The sequence below is a fragment of the Microcaecilia unicolor genome, chromosome 12, assembly GCF_901765095.1.
Source record: "Microcaecilia unicolor chromosome 12, aMicUni1.1, whole genome shotgun sequence".
Taxonomy (NCBI): Eukaryota; Metazoa; Chordata; class Amphibia; order Gymnophiona; family Siphonopidae; genus Microcaecilia; species Microcaecilia unicolor.
The window spans coordinates 19,755,839-19,775,690 of NC_044042.1; the positions used below are offsets into that span (position 1 = coordinate 19,755,839).

A 19,852-nucleotide genomic window follows, 5' to 3' on the forward strand; every position below is an offset into this window, starting at 1 on the left:
AAAAAAAAAAGTGTGAAATGAACAATAAAACCCCCATCTGAAAATCGTGAAAAATTCCACAAATGAACTGAATTTTTTTGTCTGCACATCCCTAATGTAAACCCATAGGGCAGGGATGATATGGGTTCAATTTCCTGCATTTCACTGTAATTCTTCTGACGAAAAGAGTTTTTCTGAAAGTAGAAATGTGCAAGCTTCAAAAGTGCTAAACACACATTTCAGGAGTGGTAAAGATAGTTAGAAGTTTCCTTAGGAGTCAAGCAAGGACACACACCACTACTGTCATCTGTCCAGCACTAGCCAGCACCCAGCACATATCCCTCGGATTGCTAAGTGTAGCATTTGTTAAGAATAGGAATCCTGACCTACAATGCCTCTGCTGTTTTAAAACTGGGACATCCAACAGCTTAGGATCCTTCCTTGCAGCCCCTATTGCTATCCTAGTATTGACACCCAACCCCTCATAATTGTGCTGGTCTATCTTAATCCTCAATCCATTAATAGCATAGTAACATAGCAGATGACGGCAGAAAAAGACCTGCACGGTCCATCCAGTCTGCCCAACAAGATAAACTCATATGTGCTACTTTTTGTGTATACCCTACCTTGATTTGTACCTGTCTTTTTCAGGGCACAGACCGTATAAGTCTGCCCAGCACTAGCCCCGCCTCCCACCCACCAGCCCCGGCACAGACCGTATAAGTCTGCCCAGCACTATCCCCGCCTCCCAACCACCAGCCCCGCCTCCCACCACCGGCTCTGGCACAGACCGTATAAGTTTGCCCAGCACTATCCCCGCCTCCCAACCACCAGCCCTGCCTCCCACCACTGGCTCTGCCACCCAATCTCAGCTAAGTTTCTGAGGATCTGTTCCCTCGGAACAGGATTCGTTTATGTTTATCCCATGCATGTTTGAATTCCATTACCATTTTCCTCTCCACCACTTCCCGTGGGAGAGCATTCCAAGCATCCACCACTCTCTCCGTGAAAAAAACACTTCCTGACATTTTTCTTGAGTCTGCCCCCCTTCAATCTCATATCATGCCCTCTAGTTCTACCGCCTTCCCAACTCCGGAAAAGGTTTGTTTGCGGATTAATACCTTTCAGATATTTGAACGTCTGTATCATATCACCCGTTTCTCCTTTCCTCCAGGGTATACATGTTCAGGTCAGCAAGTCTCTTCTCATACGTCTTGTAACACAAATACCATGCTCGTAGCTTTTCTTTGCACCGCTTCAATTCTTTTTACATCCTTAGCAAGATACGGCCTCCAGAACTGAACACAATACTCCAGGTGGGGCCTAACGACTTATACAGGGGCATTAAAATCTCTTTTCTTCTGCTGGTCACTCCCCTCTCTATACAGCCTAGCAACCTTCTACTTACGGCCACCGCCTTGTTACACTGTTTCGTCGCCTTCAGATCCTCAGATACCCCAAGATCCCTCTCCCTGTTGGTACCTATCAGACTCTCACCGCCTAACACATACGTCTCCCATGGATTTCTACTCCCTAAGTGCATCACTTTGCATTTCTTCGCATTGAATTTTAAATGCCAAACCGTAGACCATTCTTCTAGCTTCCTTTTTCATGTTTTCCACTCCCTCCCGGGTGTCCATTCTGTTACAAATCTTAGTATCATCCGCAAAAAGGAACATTTTTACCTTCTAACCCTTCAGCAATGTCACTCACAAATATATTGAACAGAATTGGTCCCAGCGCCGATCCCTGAGGCACTCCACTACTCACCTTTCCCTCCTCCGAGCGAATTCCATTCACCACCACCCTCTGGCATCTGTCCGTCAACTAGTTCCTAATCCAGTTCACCACTTCGGGTCCTGTAGTAACGTGCCAACGTAGTAGATGACGGCAGAGAAAGACCTGCACTGTCCATCCAGTATGCCCAACAAGATAAACTTGTATGTGCTAGTTGATTTGTATCTGCCATTTTCAGGGCACAGACCGTAGAAGTCTGCCCAGCACTAGCCCCGCCTCCCAACCACCAGCCCTGCCTCCCACCACCGGCTCTGCCACCCAATCTCGGCTAAGCTTCTGAGGATTCCATTCCTTCTGAACAGGATTCCTTTATGTTTACTTTATCCCACACATTTTTTAATTCCGTTACCGTTTTGATCTTCCTTCCAATATACCGTATTGGAAGCTCTCTCAGAACAAAGCAGTAATCATTTGTAGCACTCCCTATTATTCCAGCAGAAATCCTCCCCAACCCCCCCCCCCCCCCCCAATCACTGCCGGTGTATCTCAGTTCTGACCTAAGCACATTTTGTTACTCTAGTGCTGACACACACGCGTGTCCCACCTCACTTGATATCCAAATGTTTTCTCCTTATGCTTATTGTTTAATTCTTGTAGATCATCAATACTCTCTGTATCATACAAATTGCATCTATACTCTGAAATGACGTGCTATTAATCTATCTCTTTAATCTACCAGGACATCAACATTCTTTAGGAAATGTCAATTGTCTCTTTCACCCTATAATGTCGATCCATTGTGTTATTTACTTAATCGATTATGTCAACCTGTTCTTCTATTTAATGTCAATTATACCTTTTTACTCTAGATTGGCAAATGCCATGAAGGAAAACTGTAAGCCACATTGAGCCTGCAAATAAGGTGGGGAAATGTGGGATACAAATGCAGCAAATAAAGTAAATAAATAAAAGGTACCAAAAGTGAGGTATGTGACTTATTTGTACCACAAGATAGAGGGATATCAACTGCATAATCCTGCAAAACTTCAGTCAAATGGCCTAATTATGTCTTTTAAAAAATGAAAAACATTTTTCAATTAAAAAAAAAGTAATTAAGCCCATAAATCCCATACCTCAATTTAGGCACCTGCAGGTTTTAGGCTGTAGAACATGAAAAATATCAAATTTGTGGAAAAAAAATAATGCATAGTCCCATTCTACTGACACTACTGTACACACAACTTTCAAAAATTAAAGTTGCCCAAATTTACCCCCCTCCAAACTTTTCTAGCCCTTATCTCTGTTATGTGCAATCCCACTTTTTGGTACCTTTTCGCTCAGGTCACATATATCACATATGTACACACACACATACACACCAGAGTTGCCAAGTTACCCTGCTGCAAGAGGAAAACTCTTTGGCCATTTCTTGATTTGAACTTTCTCCCATATAGCACTGTGATATTTGTGCATATTCTAACCTACTGAAATTCGTGCTGCACATCCCATAATGCAACCAGAGCTCATCAGAAATCCAGTTCTGGTCCGACTGTCCCTACAGTTCTCAGCCACACACACACACACACACACAGTTCCCGCCCTGCAACACCCCCTGCTATTATTCCAGCACTAAAACAACCATATATCATTCTGCCACTGCACCTAAATCAGCCCTGCCCTGCAATTCCAAGTGCAGGGTTTCTACTTGGTTGTTGCCACCCATTTATGCTAAGCAGTATGATGGTTTCAAAACGTGGAAGCCGTTTACTAAGTAAGTGTGGACTTCTCATTATTTGTATATTTGAGGTGAATTTGAGTACAAGGATCCAGAGATGGAAGCCTGGTGGTGTCTCTCCTTGATCACTTTTCACCCAAGGATTATATAACCTGTAACAGCAGTCTTAAAAAAAACCAAAACCAAAAACCCACACAGCAGCAAGCAGGAAGTAAATGAGCCATCCATTCCTGCCAAAGGATCTGCTTCCACTTTCGGAAAGTAGGACAGACAGAAAGTCCCTTCCTGCATGCCTTAGGGAACACAGAGCCCACTCCTCCCCCAGGAAAAGCCAGCACTCACCAGACCGTGCCATAAGCCCCACTTCCCACGGAGCTGATGGAAGCGTAGATTTTGGGGATTTCCCAGACGGTCTTGTTCACCTCCTCCCTGTAGAAGGCTCTTCTCTTAGTGAAGCTCATCCCGTCCCTCCCCCAGGTCCTGGAGAGCCCTCACCAGACCCTTACCCACAGGAAGGGACAGGGACGGACCTGTGCAGCTGCTTTCTTGCAACTGTGCAGGTTCCCGATGGGCTTGAGCTCTGCCCTACCCTGAGGTGTGTGTGTGGGGGTGGGAAGGTCTCTCTCCTCCTCCCTGCTTCTGACAGCAGGCTGAGGGCGGGCAGTCAGGGTAGAGGCTCCAATCTCAGGTGCTATACTACTTGGAAAGGATCACCCACAGGTAGCCTCAGACGGGTGCTGCTGCTGCAGCTTCTACAGAAAGGTGAACTTGTTCAGACTTAACCCACACTTTCTAAACTGGAAGCGAGTTCTTTTTTTCAGAGTCGACCCAGCACCTGGATTCATTTGGATCTTGTGCACTAATCCACATTAAGGTTCATCTGCCATTTCGACACCCACTTCTCCAGTGTGCTTGTGTTTTTAACTACTTTGAATACTGCTCTGCCTCTATCTAATCTGCAAATTCGATTAATTCTCTTTTCCAGGTCATTCATGATGACTATGTTAAACAACCCCAGTCCCAGCACAGATCCCTGAAGCACTCTACTATTTACCAAACCCTACGTTCCAGGGGCATAGCCAGACAAAAGATTTTGGGTGGGCCTAGGCAAGAAGTGGGTGGGCACCAAGTGTTCCCCCTCCCCCCCAACCACCCAAAAAATATCTCAGCTGGCGGGAAAACGGAGGAGTAGCCTAGTAGTTAGTGAAGTGGACTTTGATCCTGGGGAACTGAGTTTGATTCCCACTGCAGCTCCTTGTGACTCTGGGCAAATCACTTAACCCTCCATTGCCCCTGGTACAAAATAAGTACCTGAATATATGTAAACCGCTTTGAATGTAGTTGCAAAAACAGTACAAGTCCCATTTCCCTTCCCTTCTTTCCATCTTGGCAGTCTGCAGCAGGCATGCCCTGAAAACTGAGCATGCGCAGGTGCCGGTATCATGGAGGGTAGCGTTTTCGTTACCATCAGGGGGAAGTCTTCAGCTGGTAGAGCTTGGGATCCCCACCAGATACCACTAAATGTGTGCTACTGTTGGGTGGGCCTGAACCCTAAAGTGGGTGGGCCCTGGGCTACATTCCTCTGAAAACTAAAGCTAAAGCAACCTCCTGATAAGTTCTAGGATCCGTTGCTCCCTGAAGCATTTATGACACCTAGAACAGCACTTACCAATTATTTTTCGGCCAAAACCATCCACAGCGACATCTCATCTATGACCCTGCCGAGACACATCATGACACACTATGTACTTCTTTCAGAATGGGTTGCAACCCCAAATTGTCGTATCCCATAGTTTAAGAAGCCCTGATCTAGAAATTTTACTTTCCAAATATGCCCTAATGAGAAGTTCACTCAATATTGTTATAATTCTCCTATATAAGCACACAACAGTGGAACGCATTACCGACCGCCGTGAAAACAACATATGACTACCTAAACTTCCGGAAATTACTAAAAACTAACCTGTTCAAAAAGGCATACCCTAGCGATCCAACTTAAACGCTTGAACCCTGCAACATAACGAAACCAAAGCTCATACTGGACATAACTTAACCTCCTCCTTATGATTCCCCAATGTGTCTGTCACACATGAACTTTTACTCTACCACTATATCACTTTGTATTTGTTCATACCGAAACTGGCGATCGCCATTAAGGTACTATGTAAGCCACATTGAGCCTGAAAATAGGTGGGAAAATGTGGGATACAAATGTAACAAATAAATAAATAATTAAAATCTAAATAAATTAGCTACTCAAAGATTGTGTGGTGAGCTCTTCTATAAGGTCCAAAACTTCTACACACTTAGTACATTTTATCACAAAATAAATGTAAAGGAGTGTTTAAAAACAAACAAACAAACCTACAATTACCTGGGCTTGAGATTCTGGGGCTTCAGTGCCCTGATGTTGGAGTGGGAACAGCAGGCTGGCCAGTCTGGAGTTGGCGGGGTTGAGACAGAGGCAGGAGCAACCGAAAGGGAAAAAAGACTAAACGTCAGCCGGCGTGGCTAAACAGTAAGATAAAGGAAATCATTAGAGCCAAAAAACAATCCTTCAGAAAGTGGAGAAGAGAACCAACTGAAAGTAACAGGATAGATCATAAGGAATGCCAAGCCAAATGCAAAGCGGAGATAAGGAGGGCAAAAAAGGACTTTGAGAAGAAATTAGCGTTGGAAGCAAAAATACATAGTAAAAATTTTTTTAGATACATTAAAAGCAGGAAACCGGCCAAAGAGTCGGTTGGGCCGCTGGACGAAAATGGTGTTAAAGGGGCGATCAAGGAGGACAAAGCCGTAGCGGAGAAATTAAATGAATTCTTTGCTTCGGTCTTCACCGAGGAGGATTTGGGGGGGACACCGGTGCCGGAAAGAATATTTGAAGCGGGGGAGTCGGAGAAACTAAACAAATTCTCTGTAACCTTGGAGGATGTAATGGGTCAGTTCAGCAAGCTGAAGAGTAGTAAATCACCGGGACCTGATGGTATTCATCCCAGAGTATTAATAGAACTAAAAAATGAACTTGCGGAGCTACTGTTAGAAATATGCAATCTGTCCCTAAAATCGAGTGTAGTACCGGAAGACTGGAGGGTAGCCAATGTTACTCCGATTTTTAAGAAGGGTTCCAGAGGAGATCCGGGAAATTATAGACCGGTGAGTCTGACGTCGGTGCCGGGCAAGATGGTGGAGGCTATTATTAAGAATAAAATTGCAGAGCATATACAAAAACATGGACTGATGAGACAAAGTCAGCACGGATTTAGTGAAGGGAAGTCTTGCCTCACCAATCTAATGCATTTTTTTGAGGGGGTAAGCAAACATGTGGACAATGGGGAGCCGGTTGATATTGTATATCTGGATTTTCAGAAGGCGTTTGACAAAGTGCCGCACGAAAGACTCCTGAAGAAATTGCAGAGTCATGGAATCGGAGGTAGGGTATTATTATGGATTAAGAACTGGTTGAAAGATAGGAAGCAGAGAGTAGGATTGCGTGGCCAGTATTCTCAGTGGAGGAGGGTAGTTAGTGGGGTCCCGCAGGGGTCTGTGCTGGGTCCGTTGCTTTTTAATGTATTTATAAATGACCTAGAGATGGGAATAACTAGTGAGGTAATTAAATTCGCCGATGACACAAAATTATTCAGGGTCGTCAAGTCGCAGGAGGAATGTGAACGATTACAGGAGGACCTTGCGAGACTGGGAGAATGGGCGTGCAAGTGGCAGATGAAGTTCAATGTTGACAAGTGCAAAGTGATGCATGTGGGTAAGAGGAACCCGAATTATAGCTACGTCTTGCAAGGTTCCGCGTTAGGAGTTACGGATCAAGAAAGGGATCTGGGTGTCGTCGTCGATGATACGCTGAAACCTTCTGCTCAGTGTGCTGCTGCGGCTAGGAAAGCGAATAGAATGTTGGGTGTTATTAGGAAGGGTATGGAGTCCAGGTGTGCGGATGTTATAATGCCGTTGTATCGCTCCATGGTGCGACCGCACCTGGAGTATTGTGTTCAGTACTGGTCTCCGTATCTCAAAAAAGATATAGTAGAATTGGAAAAGGTACAGCGAAGGGCGACGAAAATGATAGTGGGGATGGGACGACTTTCCTATGAAGAGAGGCTGAGAAGGCTAGGGCTTTTCAGCTTGGAGAAGAGACGGCTGAGGGGAGATATGATAGAAGTGTATAAAATAATGAGTGGAATGGATCGGGTGGATGTGAAGCGACTGTTCACGCTATCCAAAAATACTAGGACTAGAGGGCATGAGTTGAAGCTACAGTGTGGTAAATTTAAAACGAATCGGAGAAAATTTTTCTTCACCCAACGTGTAATTAGACTCTGGAATTCGTTGCCGGAGAACGTGGTACGGGCGGTTAGCTTGACGGAGTTTAAAAAGGGGTTAGATAGATTCCTAAAGGACAAGTCCATAGACCGCTATTAAATGGACTTGGAAAAATTCCGCATTTTTAGGTATAACTTGTCTGGAATGTTTTTACGTTTGGGGAGCGTGCCAGGTGCCCTTGACCTGGATTGGCCACTGTCGGTGACAGGATGCTGGGCTAGATGGACCTTTGGTCTTTCCCAGTATGGCACTACTTATGTACTTATGTACTTATGTATAAAGCTGGGCCACGGAAAAGGAAAGCAAGGCATTGGTTGCTTTTTGTGGTTGGTCCAGGTGCATGAGGACAGACGAGCATGTGATGACATCAGTGCACTTGTGCATGCTCGAAGATGCCAGCTTCTGAAATTTAATTTTGGGGCTGTTCCAGGCCTGAATTGGCCCAGGGAAGAGTGTTGGGTATGGAGGAAAGATTGGGAGAGCCAAGGAAGACTCTCCCTGACTTGTCTGTGAGGCGCACTGGAGACTATAGGGATACCAAGAAGGGAGTTTTGCTTCATGGAAGCTCTGGAGCCAGCTCAGCAAGCAGAGTCGTGCAGCAGGAAGGCAATGCTGGGAAACTGGACAGAAAAGGCCCTGGCAAGGTTTAACAATCATGTTCCTCTCTCTGGAAAGGGGTGTGCAGAACCGGTAAGGGCTAGAGGTCGCTGCTGGTGGAGACAGCATGAGTTCATGTCTCCTGCTGCAGGGTTTTGAATATTCTGAAGTGCCAGTTCTGTTACTTGGGTGGGCTTGAAGATGTTGGACAGACGTGTTTCAACTGTTGTATGACTGAAGTTGGTTTGTGCCAGGAACTTAAAATAGAATTTTGTAATGAATGTTGTGGAAAATGAGGTTTGAAAGCTTAATGACCGAGCCTGTGGGTTTGCTGGGCTCAAGGTATGTGTATGTTAAGTGAACAGAGTGATGGCAAAGGGGAACTATGACATGTAAATGTCAGCTTAATTCTGATAGTTGGGCTATGTAGGGTCATTTGCTGACTGTGTGAATCAAAGTGATAGACCTGCCAAAGGGGAAACAAATATATTCTGATGGCAAGTGAAGCAACTGCCAGATTATAGTATGATGATTAGAATTACATGGTTTGTAAGAACGTAAGAATAGCCATACTGGGTCAGACCGATGGTCCATCTAGCCCAGTATCCTGTTTCCCATCAGTGGCTAATCCAGGTCACAAGTACCGGGAAGAAACCCAAATAGTGGCAAGATTCCATGCTACCAATCCAGGGGCAAGCAGTGACTTCCCCCATGTCCATCTCAATAACAAGACTATGGACTTTTCCTCTGGGAACTTGCCCAAACCTTTCTTAAACCTAGATTTGCTAACCGCTGTCACCACATCCTCTGATAGTGAGTTCCAGAGCTTAACTATTCTTTGAGTGAAAAAATATTTCCTCCTATTTGTTTTAAAAGTATTTCCATGTAATGCCATTGAGTGTCTCCTAGTCTTTGAATATTTTGAAAGAGTGAAAAATTGATGTACTTTTACCCATTCTACAGCACTCAGGATTTTATAGACCTCAATCATTTCCTCTTTTCCAAGCTGAACAGCCCTAACCTCTTTAGCCTTTCCTCATATGGGAAGAGTTCCAATCCCTTTATCATTTTGGTCACTCTTCTTTCAACCTTTTCTAACGCCGCTATATAGTGCCGCTGCGTTCTCCTATTTATTGAAATAAAAGAGAACTTGGTGCAGTTCCTTCCAAGTGAGTGGGGAAAAGAAGATCGTAAAATATCATGGCTAACCTTGTTTAGTTTTAGAGATTTGGATTCCAGTATTTTAGAACATCTGTGAGAATGTGTGTTGAGCATGAACCAAGTATAATTTCAGTTTATGTGGGAGGGCTTGCCAGGAGGTAAAAACAAATTAGCTGTTAAATTTACAAGGGCTAGCTAGAATGCAGTTACATCAAGTAAGAGTGGAACATTATATGGGTAAAGTAGGGAGACAGGGGTTTCCCTCCTTTAATTTATTTAACGTTATGGAGGCAGGTGCAGATGTTACCCCAGGAGTGGAATTCTTACCCGGATCCTGGAAAATGTTGCTGAAAGCAAAAGGTACCCAACGTTCAAGAAAGCCCTAGGAAGAGGAGAACCAGAAAACAGCTAAGTGAGTCCTTTGAAAGTGTGCACACAAAGAGAAAAACTGTAAAGAAAGACAAAAAAAAAAAAAAGATATTTTTATATATATAAAGTGAGAGTAAGAGAAAACTTACCTGATGCAGAATCCTTGGGATATCCGAGGTGTGAAACCTGAAAGCCAAAAGGAAAACAAAAATTAAAGACTCTAGTATTTTACAAAGCAAATTTACCCAAATAGTTATAAGCAGGGCTTTTTTTGAGGGGGTACTTGGGGGTACTGAGTACCGGCACCTTTTCTGTTGTCTGCTAAAATTGACCCACGGACCCCAAGTTTTAATGAAAGAGCTGAGGCTCTACACACCAATTCTGCCTTGTCATACATTCTGTGACCGGTTGCAGGGGGCTTGGCTATTGTGGGATGGGTCCCTCAGTGATTACCCCACCCCTGAAGAGTGGCCTAGCATTTGAGTACCGGCACCTTTTTTTACTAGGAAATATGCACAGGTTATAAGTAAATGATTTATGTGACCAGTGTTTACACTTCGCTTAGAATGTTTTTGATGTCCTTGGAAGGTGTTTAGTCTCACAATCCTGTAATTGAAACATATGTGTTAATCTGGCACCTGCAAGTTCTGAAATTAAATAGCTAAATATAATATAATAAAACAACTTAATATTAACTTCCCTGGCTTGGCTTGGAGATTATTTTGGGGAAACCACTGTGACATGTTGTAGGAGAAACAGGGGTGATATGATACAGACATTCAAATATTTGAAAGGTATTAATCCGCAAATGAACCTTTTCCGGAGATGGGAAGGCGGTAGAACTAGAGGACATGAAATGAGATTGAAGGGGGGGGGGGGGGCAGACTCAAGAAAAATGTCAGGAACTATTTTTTCACGGATAGAGTGGTGTATACTTGGAATGCCCTCCCGCGGGAAGTGGTGGAGATGAAAACGGTAATGGAATTCAAACATGCGTGGGATAAACATAAAGGAATCCTGTTCAGAAGGAATGGATCCTCAGAAGCTTAGCCAAGAGTGGGTGGCAGAGCCGGTGGGGGGGGAGGCGGGGCTGGTGGTTGGGAGGCAGGGCTAGTGCTGGGCAGACTTCTACAGTCTGTGCCCTGAAAATGGCAGATACAAATCAAGGTAAGGTATACACAAAAAGTAGCACATATGAGTTTATCTTGTTGGGCAGACTGGATGGACCGTGCAGGTCTTTTTCTGCCTTCATCTACTATGTTACTATGTAACATCATTTTCTCAAAGTGCAATACCTGCCTCCACCACCAGGGTATTTACATAAACAGTGGAAGGAAAAAGAAAAAAAAGACCTCAAAGCCAACAGGGCAACCAACTACATAACAGACTTCCATTGTTTTTTGGAAACATTTATTATCATTGGTCAGAAAGACATTTTGAAGGGCTGGTGTGCTGTCTATAATAATGTGCATTTCCCCTGAAGCAGCTTTTCTAGCGAAACAGGGACTCCTGTTGGGATATTGCTGGTCTCTTCATATTGTGTTTGGATTTCAAAATTAAGGGGTCCTTTTGTTAAGCTGTGTTAGGTGCTAACATGCGCCTAACACAACTTAAGAACATAAGCATTGCCATACTGGGACAGACCAAAGGTCCATCAAGCCCAGCATCCTGCTACAAGTACCTGGCGAGATCCCAAAACAGTACATTTTATGCTGCTCATCCTAGTAACTGCCAGATCTGTGCGTGCTAACCGTATGAAATAAATGCTTTTTTTTTTTTTTTTTTAGGGAGTGTGTCAGGGCAGAGAGTGGGCATTCCTGCAGTAATCAATATGGGTCCTTTTACTAAGGTGCGCTAACAGATGTAGGACCCTGTTTACTAAGCCGTGCTACAGTTGCACTAGCGTTTTTAGCATGCACTAAAAATGAGCGTGCACTAATGCTACATACAGCCATATGGGTGTCTCTAGCCTTAGCATGCGCTAATTTTTAGTGCACCTTAGTAAACAGGGCCTGTATTGTGTGCTAAGATGCCCATAGAAATATAACAGTTATCTTATCATTTAGTACTGGCTAAATCCATTAGCACACCTTAGTAAAAGGACCCCTTGGTGTAGCTACAAAAACACACGCTAACTGGTTAGTGCACAGATAGCGCATCGTTTATTAATGCTTTATATACCACCTTTCACTGAAACAACCAAAGCGGTGGCAGTAAGTTCTCACACAGTAAAGTTTTTGAATGACTGCATAGTGCATGACCATTAATACAAAAAAACCCCCCAAAAGGCCATTTTTTATGGCTCTGGTAAAAATGGCCTTAGAGTGTGGGAGAAAAACCACACGTAAGGGTGCACTAAGGCCACTTTTACCACAGCTTAGTAAAAATGCCCCTAAATAAGTTAAATACTTATAATTCTTATTGGCACCAATTTTTTTTTTGTTACGAGTGTTATTGAATATTTTAAGGAGACAGATGGAGTTACCGTAATATCAATATCATAAGGCACATGAAGATTGGTGGGTTAAAGGTCTTCTAGTTTTCATTTTTCATGTTTGAATTTTAATCACTGGAGGTTTTCTTTCTGACCAGTGATAATAACATTTCCCAATATACAACAGGAGGCTGTTATGAAGTTGGTCTTTTTTTTTTTTTCTTTCTACTGTTTTATTTTGTGGCAAAATTTAAGCCTGAATAGAAGTTTGGACTTGGTTGGATCATTGAGAAGACCTTATCATGGTGTGAAATGTTGCTCATTCCCTATAAAAATAGATCATTTAAATCTTCCAGTATAGTTTTATTTTACTTATTTATAACAGCATTTATAACCACATAATTATCCAAATTGAATTGGTTCAATGTGACTAACAAAACTTTAGAGTAATAACATATGTCAGGGAGTGAGGTTTGCTTCGGGTGTGTGGGGCTGACAATTGGGTTTCCACATGTAGTAATCTAATTGCCATTAACATTTCTCAATCTGTTCATGATCTTGGTCAGGTGGATGATAGTAAAGATTCACTGCTCCGCTCCTCCTCATCTTCACATATGGAAATTAAAAATCACTTCCTTTACTGCCTAAGGCAGGCAAACCCAGCCCTACTAAATTGTTTACTATACTAAACTTCTATCCATGGAATTTCCAGAATGCAGTTTTCCCTTAAGGATTTGTATCCTGCTTGATTTATGGAATCCATGACCCTTTCAGTGCCACATCACCATCAGCACTTCTGTCTACTTTGTCATGTCAATAAATTTTGGACTGTGGAATATTTGAAATGAACTTTCTATATTTGATTATATAACTTATTTTATAACATAACATATACATAGTAACATAGTAGATGACGGCAGAAAAAGACCTGCACGGTCCATCCAGTCTGCCCAACAAGATAAACTCATATGTGCTACTTTTTGTGTATACCTTACCTTGATTTGTACCTGTCCTCTTCAGGGCACAGACCGTATAAGTCTGCCCAGCCTGCCTCCCAACCACCAGCCCTGCGTCCCACCACCAGTTCTGGCACAGACCGTATAAGTCTGCCCAGCACCATCCCCACCTCCCAACCACCAGTCCCGCCTCCCACCACCGGCTCTGGCACCCAATCTCATTCAGTAACTTTTATATTTGACTAACTTATTCTATAACTCATTCAGGAACTTCAATGCAATACCTCTCTCTATTCTATTGTACCATTCATCTGCCTTAATGTAATATAACCTGTAATTCTCTATCTGGAAATGGTGATCGCCACTACGGTGTAATGTAAGCCACATTGAGCCTGCAAATTGGTGGGAAAATGTGGGATACAAATGCAACAAATAAATAAATGTGGCCCACTGATTATCCTTTTTCCACCAAGTCTCATTTAGCATCATGCAGTCTAATGCTATATATATTTTTTAAGATTTCTGGCATTCACATACATACAAGCTAAATGTATGCTTTTTATTTATTTTTTTTAGACGCCACTTCAGGTAATTAGAAATCAACTTCCCACCCCCCCCAAAAAAAAAAAAACTGTCAACTTAAAAACCTTTGACCAATGATAAACCCCCCTCAACTGCCATAAAAAAACAATGAAACACACATAAGGTTGATATATTTTGTTTCTGTGTATGCGTGAACTTCTTCCAGGGCTTACTGGAAAACAATGGTTCCATATATACTGTTCTTGCCAATTTTTTTTTCCATACTACTTTACCACTGACATGCAAGTACAAAGACCAAAGGGTAGACCAGCATGCGTAGGAAAGGACAGGAGCTTAGTAGTAAATAAGGAAGCAATCAATCCAACACATACTCACTCTGCTGCTCCCCAGTATCTCTCCACACTCGTCCTTCCCTACACCCCTTCCCGTGCACTCCGTTCCATGGATAAATCCTTCTTATCTGTTCCCTTCTCCACTACTGTCAACTCCAGACTTCGCGCCTTCTGTCTCGCTGCACCCTATGCCTGGAATAAACTTCCTGAGCCCCTACGTCTTGCCCCATCCTTGGCCACCTTTAAATCTAGACTGAAAGCCCACCTCTTTAACATTGCTTTTGACTCATAACCACTTGCAACCACTCGCCTCCACCTACCCTCCTCTCTTCATTCCCGTTCACATTAATTGATTTGATTTGCTTACTTTATTTATTTTTTGTCTATTAGATTGTAAGCTCTTTGAGCAGGGACTGTCTTTCTTCTATGTTTGTGCAGCGCTGCATATGCCTTGTAGCGCTATAGAAGTGATAAATAGTAATAGTAGTAGTCTCTTGTAACCAGAGCTAATATTGTGATGTCATAATGCCTCAGGTCACCAATAAGAGCCAACCTCATCAGTGATGTCACAATGGCTTGATTGTCCTATACTTGGCTTACTTTTATTACATAGCTCTTTGAGCAGGGACTGTCTTTCTTCTATGTTTGTGCAGCGCTGCGTACGCCTTGTAGCGCTATAGAAATGCTAAATAGTAGTAGTAATAGTAGTACATACTGAGTAATAGTACAGCTTCATCAGGACTAGTTCTGCCTCTAACAATTTTATCTACTTAGACAAGGTGGTCCCTGCCTCAAAAGCAGGTACCTTGCCTCCTTAGCTCAAACCTTTCCCCCCACCCCCTTCTCCTCTCACTTCTGTTTTTGACCACTGTGGGACTTTGACTGGGAAGGAAATTGGTCCTTGTCTGCTAAATTCTGTTATCTTGCTGCATTTTTATTTGGCATGCAGTTCAGGACACTGCACCTGGACATTCACTAACAGGTGATAAATGTTTCACATTAACTAAAAGTGAGGTGGTCAAGAGAGGAAATACTTTTTGCAGGAACACTACAAGATCCGCTAAATATTTCCTAGACTTACAGGTCAGGAAACAAGCCTGTAATTCACCCTCATGCTTCTGTAGTGGTCATCCTAGTTATGTAAGCACAGGGCTTTTTTTGAGGGGGTACTCGGAGGTACTGAGTACTGGCACCTTTTCCAGTGTCTGCTCAAATTGACCCATGGACCACAAGTTTTAATGAAAGAGCTCAGGCTCAACACACCAATTCTGCCTTGTCATAGATTCTGTGACTGGTTGCAGGGGGCCTGGCTATCGTGGGGTGAGTCCCTCAGTGATCACCCCACCCCTGAAGGGTGGCCTGGCATTTGAGTACCGGCACCTTTGTTGCTAGAAAAATTGCACTGTGTAAGCAACAAAGTTTCACTGTACTGATTGGGACTGTTTCTTGCGCATCACTAGACTGGTCTCAGCCCTTTGTTTTCCTCGTAGGCTTATTGAAATTCTCATTCTAGATTCGCTCCATGACAGCATTTTAAGATATTTCATGACGACATTTCACATACAAGTCGCATGAATGAGGGGCACAGAATGTTTTACTCCTTTGTCTACGTGCTATGGTTACCATGAAAGATTTAACACAGTAGACGTATGCAGATAAATATCTGGCTGGACAAAATGGGCTTTATCAGTGAAAAAGGTAAGCTTTGAGAAGCCAGTATAACTATTTTTTCCAGCACATTGACAAAATTCTTTATGGAATGCAATTTCCCCACAGGCTAAGTACTATTGCTGAGCAAAGCATCAACGGATATTGCAAATGTACCGGGGAGAAAGTGAGAACGGTAGTTCCCGGTTCTACCTACTATGACTGCTAAATGATGCTGGTCCGTAGGCTGCCTGTACTGCAAGGGCAGTGCTTCCTCAGAGTACTTATTTTCTTCTTTCATAGACGTTGGTCTTCATTTTCTCTCTGAAGTACTTTTCAGGGTTTTAATTTTAAACCATTCTTTGCTGGTCAGACTAGATAAGAGCCGGTAACTGCTCTTTCTCCCCAGTACAGCTACAATATACCTAGATTCCCTCTCATCTATCTGATAACCTGTTGGAATTTTAAAAAGAAAAACAGCACACATCTATGAAAGAAGAAAATATATATATTTTTAAAGTGCTACTACTACTATTTAGCATTTCTATAGCGCTACAAGGCGTACGCAGCGCTGCTGCTGTGATCCAACCAACCTATAGCCCAACATTCAAAGGCAGCATGTATTCATATTGCCAGGATCAGCTGAACATATTGTGGTACCCCCTCCCCCCCCCCCAAAAAAAAAAACCCATCATGTCCACCCACATTTGCTCCCAATCAGCTAGCTTCTCCCCCCCCCAACACTTGCCCATATCAGCTGCTTTCCAGCCACCTCCGCTACATCCCCAACTCACCCCAAGGGTGGCAAGGACAGAATACCCCAGTAGCTTTCTTCTTCAAAAATGCTGTCACTACATCTAGCTGTAGTATGGTACTACTGCTAGGGACTTCAAGCTATCATATATATACACGCAGGGGTGTAGCTATGGGGGCCACAGGCCCTGCAAATTTTATCCAGGCCCCTGGTTTGGCTGGCAGGGGTCCCCAACCCCCGCCAGCCAAAGCCTTCTTCAGCATGGTCTCTGGCGCAGCCGCGGTCACTGCCTGCCCCCTGCTTTTCTTGCTCCTCATGTGCACGCGGAAGCACAGGAGAAACAAGAGCAGGGGGCAGGCAGTGAATGCAGCTGCGTCGGATACCACGCTGAAGGCTTCAGCTGCGGGTGGGTGGGGACCCCCACCAGCAAAAGTATGTTTGTGAGGGGGCAAGGCAAGGCGGTGTGGGGGGGGGGGGGCACACGATGAGGCAGCACTCAAAATGTGCCCCTAACCTCGGGCTCTGGTCATCTCTCACTGTGAGGTCTGGCTACGCCCCTGTATACAGGGCAATCACAAGAGCAAAGCAGAGACAGAGCAACGACAGGGGCAGGAGTGGGATTCTTTCCTGCCCCTGCAGAGGCCACACCACCAAGGCAGGTGTGCCCTTCAAGGTAGGACTGTAGCGTTTGGGGCTTGTGGTATGCAGGAAGGGCTGGGGGGAGGTTTTGGCACAGTACAAGTTAAACCGATGGACTGCATTTGGGGCTTATAGCCCACTCAGTTATGTTTAAGCCAAATAAGAGACGTGCGTGAAAGAAAATATTATTTTGACTTATGAAACCACTAGTCCCTGAAACATGCTCAAAACAGAATAATCCATTTGTACAAAAGAGATGAGGTGAAGATATGATTTCATGTGTCCACCGAGTTTAATTTTACTTCCAGTCTTTATAACATCAGGCTTCCCAAGGTTGATTACAGCAACAGTTAAGATGAACCCATCAGTAAACAGGATATCCTCACTGAAATTTGGCCATCTATTACTATAGTGTACAGAACAGTGTAGAAAAAGGAGAACAAAATATAACCTTTATTAGTTTTGTTTACACCAGCTACAATAATTTTTAAAACAGTTTTATTGATATTATTTCATGATATTTAACCTACATATCTGCAGCTTTCAAATAAATTAAAAAGCTGTGAAGTAAACAAAAACCACCACCCTTTTGTTCTTCACCTTTTAAGGCACTGGGTTGAAAAAGGGGGCGGGGTGGGAGAAAGGAGATGCTGGACCCGGGGGGGGGGGGCACAAAGACCCTAGCGCGGGCACTGATTTTCACCCTCTGTACTCCACAGTTCTTCACTCATTACCTTGACATCTGCCACCAAGGCCTCTCCTACATTACATTTCTGGCTTCTATATCACAGTATCCCCAAAGAGTTTGCATAGCCCTGCCCTGGAAATACATTGATGAAGATGCTGTTACATTCAAAGTTAAAACAACATGATTAAATGTACAATTGTGACAATGTAAGAGAGATCATAAAAGTAAGCTTTTAAGAGGTCTTTTGAATACCGAATAACTTACTGATGGATTTTCAGAGATAATGAATTCCAACAGCGTGAAGCTTGTCAGGAAACATAAATGAGTATTTATAAATTATGCCCTTGGGACTAGATATCACCATACCCAGCATCTCCCTTCCCTCCACCTTTGTATCCCAACATCTCCTCCCTTTGTAGCCTGACATAGCCCTGCCCCATCTCTTACCCCTTCCCCTCCCTCTCAGCAGTATATCTCCCTCTTCCTTTTGTGGAGTATCTCATTTCTCTCTACCTCCTTTCCCAGGTTCACCATGTCTTCCCTCCCTCCTCTCTGCACCTCCCCCAATCTCTTCCATTCTCCAGTATCCCTCTCCTTGCAGTACTGCACACTCTCCATCCTTCCCTCCCTAACCTGGTTCACCACTCCTCTCTCTCCTACCTGTGGTCAGTCCAGCATTCCTCTCTCAACCTTCCTCCCACCTCTGCCAGTGGTCTGACATTCCTCTCTCTTTCAACCCCACCCTCCTCCTCATCTACCTTAAAATCTCTCTTCAGAAGTCACCAGAATTTCAAACACATTGCCTGCAGTCTGACCCACAGCCTGTTCCTTTGATGCACCTTGTCCCCTCTGAGGCAGCTTCTTGTCTGTATGGGAGGCAGGGTCAGATGAAAAGGCTGCATGTCAGGTCTTTGAAATGCTGTTGCCTGCCATGCCAGCAACTTCTGAAGAGAGATTGGGGGGGGGGGGGGGGGTGGTTGAGAGAGAAGGGAATGCTGGACAAAAGGAGGGCTTGAGACATGGAAATGGAAGACAAGTGCCCAGCATGTGCTCCCCACAGCTGTGAAGTTAGTGCCTCACCTGGTCCATGCCTTGAGCTGGGCTTGCATATTGTGACACCTGCTGTATGGATTAATTCGTTATATGGGAATTTTCAGCAGCACTATGCTAGAGTAGAAAGGGTGCAGGGCATGGGCATTCTGCCTAACTCTATGGATAGCTAGTGATATTCAGTCTCTATCTTTATAAGCCTTGCAGTTTTAGGCTAGCAAAAAAGGGTGCCCTAAAACTGTATAGCTGTGTGGAGAGCAGCTGAAGATCGCCGTTATCTGCAGAACTATTGCCGGTCAGCAGTCTTTAAATATATGCAGAACCGCTTAAAGAAAGTAGCACCGAAAACACAAATAACCACAGCTGGTGGTTTGTTTTATTTCTATAATGATTCTGTTTAAAAATTGATACACTGGTTTGTATGGTCCCTAATAAATGAGTTTCCCAGTACATTCATATTCAGGTCAAATGGTTTAAATTTCTCAGCAACTTATAGGTTTGAGGTACTAAGTACATTTCCCACAGGCATGAAATGGTGGATCTGCGCTACAAAATATTTTTATGTCTATTTATAATGTAGCTCCTAAGAAAACATAATTTGGATTTTTGGGTATGTAAATGATAGACGTGACCCATACTAAACTGCCCAGTACTTCAAATCTTAACCACAAGGAGTGGGCAAGCAGGGCAGCCACCCTAGAGGGGCACCATGCTACCATTTTGAGTCAGTCAGGAAAGTTTCTTCTTTCTTTACAAACTTGCTTCCTCTATTGGAGGGGGGGGGGGGGGGGATGTTACACAAAACAATCCCAAACCACAGCACTGCTTTGTGATTGCTCAGATTGTTGCTCATCAACTCAGTCCTTGGGGATCCATCTCAACTACTCTGATTTATTAAC

At 43.7% G+C, this 19,852-nt stretch overlaps 1 protein-coding gene across 1 annotated transcript in view; it reads right to left on the reverse strand.

The window, feature by feature from the left end:
* The window catches only part of MAPK13 (mitogen-activated protein kinase 13), a 32,446-nt gene extending 28,395 nt beyond the window's left edge, over positions 1 to 4,051 (reverse strand). Inside the window, exon 1 of the mRNA XM_030220623.1 lies at positions 3,794 to 4,051. Within this exon, the coding sequence (XP_030076483.1) occupies positions 3,794 to 3,912 (119 nt within the window). The 5' untranslated portion in view covers positions 3,913 to 4,051. The remainder of the gene's footprint in view (positions 1 to 3,793) is intronic.
* Positions 4,052 to 19,852: the final 15,801 nt, after the last annotated feature.